The 8444-nt window shown below is 37.2% G+C and overlaps 2 protein-coding genes across 8 annotated transcripts in view; one reads left to right on the top strand and one right to left on the bottom strand.

The window, feature by feature from the left end:
- Nucleotides 1-1790, top strand: part of LOC123499462 (protein tramtrack, alpha isoform-like) — a 16184-nt gene extending 14394 nt beyond the window's left edge. For all 7 annotated transcript variants that reach the window (XM_045247455.1, XM_045247460.1, XM_045247456.1 and 4 more), the window contains one exon: nt 1-1790. This exon is cut by the window's left edge and continues 700 nt beyond it. The gene's annotated coding sequence lies outside the window, so the exon portion shown is untranslated.
- Nucleotides 1-8014, bottom strand: part of LOC123499463 (transcription initiation factor IIE subunit beta-like) — an 8314-nt gene extending 300 nt beyond the window's left edge. Inside the window, exons 1-6 of the mRNA XM_045247462.1 lie at nt 7873-8014; nt 7693-7749; nt 7206-7377; nt 4987-5190; nt 4470-4649; nt 1-4144 (exon numbers count right to left, since the gene is read on the bottom strand). The exon at nt 1-4144 is cut by the window's left edge and continues 300 nt beyond it. Of these exons, the coding sequence (XP_045103397.1) occupies nt 4034-4144; nt 4470-4649; nt 4987-5190; nt 7206-7377; nt 7693-7749; nt 7873-7913 (765 nt within the window). The 5' untranslated portion in view covers nt 7914-8014 and the 3' untranslated portion in view covers nt 1-4033. The remainder of the gene's footprint in view (nt 4145-4469; nt 4650-4986; nt 5191-7205; nt 7378-7692; nt 7750-7872) is intronic.
- Between the last annotated feature and the right edge of the window lie 430 nt (nt 8015-8444).

Below are 8444 nucleotides of genomic sequence, written 5' to 3' on the forward strand. Positions count from 1 at the left end.
GTAACTATTTTTCTCTTGGAGAGCACCTTTTTGTTTATTTATTTTTGTGCTGTAATATCACATAGAATAAATGTTAAAAGGCATTGGAGACTATTTCATGATAATGATATATGCAAAGGAATATTGATTTGGACTATGTTCTTTACTTTAGTACTTAAAAATTAAGTATATTTTTTGAGAAAGTAATATTGCAAGTGTTGGTTGTTGAGAGGCTCCCCAATTTTGCATTCTGGTAGTTGTGCTGACCTTGGCTATTGGAATTCTTACCAGGGTAGAGGTAATGATGCTTCACTGAACAAGGGGGAAGTGTTGATTGAATGTTAGTTTTTAAATGTTGATTCTTGTTTTTCAGTGATAGTCTGGTGTTCTCATTTGCCCATTAAAAAGGCTGTGCTGGAATGTCATACATGGTAACATTCAGTGGGTTGATCCTTTTATCAGAACTTTCCTGCCCAGATGCATGTAAGAGGTCCATTAATAATGTCACCAGTGGCAGAAAACTGTGACACACTGTACTCCTTCCTGGAACTGCTGATGCCACTTTCCATATGGAAGGAAGTTAATTCCTTATGCATGAGGGCGTGTTGGTCTTGTCAGCTTGTCTTCTGAAAATTCATTGCTGTGCCAAATTGGTTTTCTCTTATCATAATGATTATGTATCAACTTACTTTCCATGAGTTTCTCATAATTTTGTTACTAAAAAAGATGTTTTTTTATTGATATAATGCCATGAGCTACATGCTATATTTCAATCATGAGCTCAAGGATCTTCTTTCAAATGTTGCTATTTGCAGTCCAGGATTCTATTATGATTGGAATTTTGGCTAGACATGTGATGCAAAGACAATATTGCTTCATGTACATTATGTTAGGCAGATGCTGCTAGTTAGTTAAGAATTTACAGCCAGAGGTCTGAAACAGAATGTAGGGGAAAAGTAAGTTTCATTCATGGACTTTTCTATATAGTGGAGTTGTTAATGGGAGCATTGGATGGAGCCATACAGAGCACATCATTGAAAGCATCCAGTTTTTGTTTGCTACATTTTGTATGAAGCTGAATTACACTGCTTTTCATGATGCCTGGAGATTTGGAATTTCAGTCTAATGTGATTGCAAATCTTACTTTCATAATTATATTTTCCCAGATATATAGTATGTATACAGTAAGACCACCGGTAAGATCACCACAACTGTGTGTGTGTGTGTGTGTGTGTGTGTGTGTGTGTGTGTGTGTGTCGATGTGCATGCTCATGTATGTATGTGCGTGTGTAGGTGAGGGAACATGTGAGTGTGTGCATGTGGGTATGTGTGTTTCATACTTATGCTTACACACAAGTTTTAGCTCTCTTAATATTGTCTGTATTCACATTAGATTCATGGTAGATTAAATGCTGTTATATGTTGAAAATAATTCAGAATGGTATGCTTGATTTTCTTTCTGTGAATTCAGCAACATCGTAGAAGATATGTAATGGGAAAGATTAGAAAATTGATGTGGAAATGTATTAATTTTAAATTCACTTCTTTTATGCTGTAAATGCCACTGTTCAATGGCATAGCAGTTGCATTGTTGCCTGAATATAGTTATAAGACTTCAGAATTTCCACAAGCTACACATGCATTTTGTGGCGTGTTTTGTTCCTTAGTTTTCTTATAAAGTGGATTTCTTTCCTCTGAAGTAGGCATGAGGTGAGCAGTGATGTACAAATTGACCTGTACTGCCACCCTGTCCAGGTTCCCAGCAACTTGTAAGACATGTAGCTCAAAACATAAACATTGAGGAACATGAATCATTTTATCTTAGCCTTGGGCACATTTGATTAAGTAGCTACTCACCATCACCTAACTTCTGTGTCTTGTCACTTGCACTCATAATAGATTTCAATTGCAGTTAGGTTAGGATGTGATCAGAGAAGTGGTATTTATTTTTATATATTTATTTATTTATTTATTTATTTTATTTTATTTATTTTTTTTATTTATTTTTTTTTTTTTAGGACCTGCAAAGGGAAGTTGTTACTAAAAAGGTAACATTTGGCATGTTCTGATCATGTTGCATGGGATGAAACACTGCTTTATTATCTAATAATACATTTGATAAAAAAATTATTACCTTCTGAATGTAGGATAACACTCGCTAGAAAGTTATACTGGATGAAGCTAATTCTGGGATGTGGTTATCTTTAATGTTTATTAGGAAGATTGAGGAAAAACATTGTATTTTGCATATATAGCTATCTGGATGTTGAATTTTCTATAGAGGAAAATTATTACAAGAATTAAATAAAAATTATCATTCAGCTGTGGCCTTCAGCCAGGAACAATATTAAGTAGGTGTTACTGTTGACAAAAACAAAATGTCACTGGGGAGCCTTAGAGGAGGACTAAACCAGAGATCATTCCTTGGTCTTTAAAGGACTACTCCATTAAGTGGAATGTGTTTTAATTTGTTTTTAATTATAAAGTTGTATATACTTGTTTCCTAATTACTGTTGAAAGGCTTGTTTGTTCACTCATCTGCAATGAGAGAATGGATTGTAAGTTCTGTGGCAAGTTATTTTCTATTATGAAGAGTATTTTGTGAGCATAGTGAAGAATGAAATGCAGTAGTTGCTTTTATAATACCTACCAGGTTGAAGATCCATATAAACTGGAAATTTATCAAAAAAAATTAAATCTAATTGTAATAATGATGTTTATGTGACCAAAATTTATCATTATTTTTTCATCACTGTTTGGGAATGTGTTTATAATGCCTACCAATGTTGCCCATCCAGCTGTACTATCCATACACAAGTTTGTTCTGAATATTGGTGTCTTGGAAAAGTTACACAAAGAATAATGTAGAGGTGCTTTGTCCTCATGGCACAAAACCTTATGACATTAATTTTTCTTCAGTATACATTATTATTTCTTAAGTGTACATAATAATTTTGTTTTGGCTTCATCATTTCACAGTTTCATAACAATAATCATGCAAAAATGTAGGATGAACTCAAAATCAATAGGAAAAGAAAAATAGAACAAAAAACTGGTAAAATCATCTCATGATTATACATTTTCATCTTTATTATGTACTTCTGTTTAAAGAAATGCAGTCACCATATTGTAGTAAAAGCACTGTGGGATTTCTATTTAAATGTAGGATCAGGCTGTAGAGATATTTAAAAGTCAGGTACATATAAATATGTTTAGGTCTGAGTGAGATCAAGTGTCATTGGGCTGTGACTGAGAAGACTGCTCAGTGGAGGATGGGTTGAGTAGCATGTCTCAGGAATCATTTACACAAGAGTAGATTTTGATAGGGACATTCAGTTTAGTGGGAGCTAAACTTACAAGGAGACCAGGCTGTGATCAATCATATTCAAGGGAGAGAACAAAGATAAGACATTCTCATGTCTTGTTTAGGGAATGGTGGGAGGGTCATGATGTCTCTTTTTGTGTCCATTTTTGTCAGTTTTTTATGATAGACAGAGACTGTGATGACATTGTTATTTTTAACCTCTTTATAAAGAAACTGTTCAAATCTTTTAATCCCACTTAACAACTGAATTATTACCTACCATCCTCTCAAACATGTTCAAACCATTTCAGTCTTTCTTGTCTCATCATTAGTGCATACACTGTACTCCATTTTCATCTCTAGTTTCATCACCTGTGATTACCCCACCCCACATGCTTCTCACTCAAATAGCTACTTAATCCATAATATGTCTTGTGCAACTACATACCATATGCACTTTATGAAATAACAGCTGAAGTTAACTAATGGACATGTACTTGGAGAAAGTATATGAACATTTATGTACATACTTTTAAAGTGTACAGTATTTAATCAATATCAATGAATATGAAAACTGAACAATGGCAAAAAAATACTGGTCTCCTTCCTATATGAACCAGGAATATTCCTATCTTTTAGATTAAAATCAAAATAACAGTGAATAGACTAAGAAAATGAATTAATTAAAGGATTTCCTTGAGCAAGAGAATCATAAGGGGGAGACTGCTCAACCAGTTTCTTGAGTCAAGCTCAAAGCCCAGCGTGAGCTTTGGTGATTGCAAATTGCTTTGCCTTTCTTGTTTCCTTGGTATTTGTAAACAGGAATCTTTTTGTCTTAGTTATCTGTGTAGCATTGAATCCCTGGAAAAGGAACACTGTTCTTAGTGAAGGGTTTGCTTGAGAAAATAAGAATATACTTCATTGTGAATGAGTTACTCAGCAATGGTATGAGGTATTCTCACCATTTGTATGTGCAAAAGCCAGAACTGCATGATTAGTGAGAAGCAAAAAAAAAATTGTAATCAATTTTTGCTTTCTAAGTCATTAACTTGAGTGAAGGTGTGTGCAGAAAGAAGAATCTCTCTCTCTCTCTCTCTCTCTCTCTCTCTCTCTCTCTCTCTCTCTCTCTCTCTCTCTCTCTCTCTCAAGTTGTTTATGTCTAGGGATAGACGTTATTTTCCCTCACCTCTTGTAGTAAGTATGTCTCAATGTCATCATCAGTCTTATTTGAGTCTGACAAAGAAAGGCTCCGCCACAGCCGCACTAGTTCTTCACTTAATGGGAGGGAGAGGCTGTTGTCTTTGTGAAAGATAATGGTCTTCTTGTCTGCCTTACGCACCACCTGAACCACCTCCCCTTCCACTTGCTATGTCCATGTGGATGAGATAGGAAAAATTAATCATGGATTCTATATGATATTGAATACTTAACTAATACTTCAACACCGACTACTACTACTACTACTACTACTACTACTACTACTACTACTACTACTACTACTACTACTACTACTACTACTACTACTGCTGCTGCTGCAATTATTGTACTAGTATTGCAACCGATGATGATGATCATATGATAGATGTAGTAGGTACTATTGATGTGAAACTACTTAAGTGTGTGTGTGTGTGTGTGTGTGTGCCATCTATTAGATTCCATGTATGGTATTTCTCTCTCTCTCTCTCTCTCTCTCTCTCTCTCACCTTCATAATTTTATTCCACCTGGGTCCAACACACTCCTGGACATCAGAGAGCATCACGCCACCCAGACCCTTCTCATACTTCTGTCGCAGCAGCCTGAGGAGGGAGTGTCTGCCAGTTATGTGCAGCGGCGGCTTGAAAAAGTAGTACATACCCTCTATAACCTCCACTTTTAAGTTATGGGGAAGAGCTTCTGTCACTAGCCACTGGAAAGCAAGAATTCGTGGTGAAGGTGAAAAACATTTTCTCAATTGAAAAATTCATGCACTAGGAGTGGAGGAAACCTGATAATATACTGTTTTAATCTGGCATTAAGAAGGTGAACAAAGAAAGTGCTAGAACAAATATTTAATATGTCTGGACTATGTAGACATCGTACAGTACATACGCGCAGACACGGGAAGGATGATGGATGTAGATGGGGGAGAGGAATTACAAAGGTAAGCCATAATATACGTTAGACGCAGCTATAGGAAGGCGGTGGCCTTGTGGATAAAGTGGTGAGCCTGGGATCGAATCCCACCACGTACCGCCTTGATACTTTGCCATTTGTTGAGTGGTTTAAAGTTACCTACATGTGACTACGATACCCAAGTTCTTAGGTGGTTACACCCGAGATGCGCTTGGGTGGTGATATGGATCCTAATATGGGTACTACAATAAATAAAACTGCCTGCGCCACTAATGGGTGGAAGCTGAACAACGCTTCCCACATACTCTTCAAGTAAACCCAGAGGCGCTATAGGCCAAACATAAAAAAAAAAAAAAAAGGAATGGCCGCTGCCATGTCTGTTCATGTCTGCCGAGTTCAGTATATTTTTTTTTTATGTTCCTTAATTCATCTATTCTAAATCATAAGTAACTTTTAAGGGTTTCTAAAAATATTTTGTATTTGAAGTGCACGTGTGCACGTACTACGTACAAACAAAAGCGCCCGCGCTTTTGTATGTGTGTGTGTTCACTGTTCATGCCGCACGACCATGCACCTGCTGGTCACCCAGCCAGTCCATGCCAATAACAGACCGATCTTCGGGTAGGAAACATCCGGGAAAACGAGGCCACAACCCCTCGAATTACATCCCGTGCCTGCTTACTGATAGGTGAAAAGGGACCACACATAAAAATGCTTCCCCATTTGCCTCATCGCACCCGGGATTCAAATCCACGCCTTCTCTGTTGTGAGCCGTGTGTAATTCACCTCGGTCGCCTGCTGGTCATCCAGCCAGTCTTCCTCATTACGGAGCGAGCTCAGAGCTCATAGACCGATCTCCGGGTAGGACTGAGACCACATCACACACAACACACACCGGGAAAGCCACGCCACAACCCCTTGAGTTACATCTCGTACCTATTTACTGCTAGGTGACCAGGGGCCGCATATTAAGAGGCTTGCCCATTTGCCTCGCCGCTTACCGGGACTCGAACCCGGCCCTCTCGATTGTGAGTCGAGCGTGCTAACCACTACACTACGCGTGTGTGTGTGTGTGTGTGTGTCTGTGTGCCTTTCATCCTATAAGCCAGCTTGTGTAACTAGCAACATTTATTATTCTTGTGATTAATAATTCATTGTTGTTCTATAGTGAAAGGATATATATGACGCAAATATGTACAAAACCTATGGTTAGTGTGAAGTACAGATAAGTTGACACATATTTCTGTGGATTGTAAGAAACGGTGACTTAACCGCACATCCTTTTTTTTTTTCATTATTATTATTATTATTATTATTATTATTATTATTATTATTATTATCATTATTATTAAACAATGAGAGCTGAACATTATTTACTGTCAAAGTTATTCTTAACTCATAAAGTGACTCTCAATTAAAATTCTGAGATTGCTCATGTGCCCTGAATTGCAAGATGAGTAGGCTACATCGGAGGGCTTTTCACATGAGTTAAGAGTTAAGTGCGTTGTGTGAAATATACTGACGTAAGAATTACATATAATGGAAAATTTGGGATAAAAAAAATTTTCTTAAATAAGCAGGATAGGGGATATATGTGTGAAAGTGCATATCAACACTTGGATTCAAAAGATGAATAAAACGTTCGATCAGAGCTACGCAGCAATGACCACACACACACACACACACACACACACACACAAATCAAGTTGAATCACTACTTGTGTCAGTATATATATATATATATATATATATATATATATATATATATATATATATATATATATATATATATATATATTATATACTTACCTTCTTGACTTCGGGATCCAGGTGAAGTAAACCAGCCTTTCTTGTCATCTCCTCGAAGGTATAGTGCTCGGTGTTCTTCTCCTGGTACCGCATCTTGAGGAAATTCACTATTGTTCTCAAAACTGAAAACTTGCATTTGCTGTGTCTATGTTGGGAGAAGCTGCTGATGTATCTGCCACGAGGAGTCGGATATAGTCAGGTACTATAGGTGCGAGTTTATATCTAAATAGACTATTACAGTTACATGTACTTTAACATCACTGTCTCCCATATACTTTCATGCATTGATATATTGATCTCATGTTCACCTATACAAATACATAATAGTGTCTCCCATGTGCGTTCACCCATGCACTAGTGTCTTCCATGTACTCGTGCACTATACAGCGTTTCTCAAGGAACTCTCACCCATGCACTGTATCCCACGTGCTCTCACCCATGTACTAGTGTCTCCTGTATACTAGTGTGGCAATGCCCTATTACTTACTTGGGGTACGTCCTACATTGCACGATGGACGACCTTCCAGCGTCCACGAGTAGACCGCTGAGGGAATTAAGGAGAGGGAGATTTGAAAGGCATTAATGTTTTTGTTATTTGTTCAGAAAATTTGTACCATTACAGTGTAAACATTGGCACATCGAATTCTAGCTGTACAAAGGGACTCACCGTGACGGTGGAAGTTCAGGGAGGATGTGGCGTGGATCCATGAAATGTGTGAAGTGGCTAACTCTTGTTTGATCTGTCTTTACTATATGGTGCCTATACTTATAGTGTCCTAACACCCCGCTAAAGGAAATGAGTGAGGCTGCCCCGCGTGGTAAAGGTAAAATATTAATTATTAGCTATCCGACTCAGCACGCGCGACATGTGTATGAACTATCTGAAAAAAAGCTCATGACGGCTAACTTAATATACGAAAAACTTTTCATTTGAGTCAATAGAAAATATATGTTTTTTTGTTGTTTTATTAGTAGATTTGCTGATGGTATATTACTATGCATGTACGGGTTCATATGCGTTTTTTTTTTACATTCATTTTTTTATTAATTAGTTTATTTATTTTTCTTTTAGCGTGAAACTTTGCTATTTATGCTGTTTTTTTTCTCCAGACAGCGATTTTGGTAATTAATCAGTGTTAAAAAGTTCCGCGCAAGGAGAATATTGCTGTCGCATGCAAACTCCCACAACGTGGAGTTAGCAGCTCGTAGAAAACTAGCTATACAAGAAGATGAAGTGAT

Source organism: Portunus trituberculatus, chromosome 50 (genome assembly GCF_017591435.1).
Source record: "Portunus trituberculatus isolate SZX2019 chromosome 50, ASM1759143v1, whole genome shotgun sequence".
NCBI classification, from domain to species: Eukaryota; Metazoa; Arthropoda; class Malacostraca; order Decapoda; family Portunidae; genus Portunus; species Portunus trituberculatus.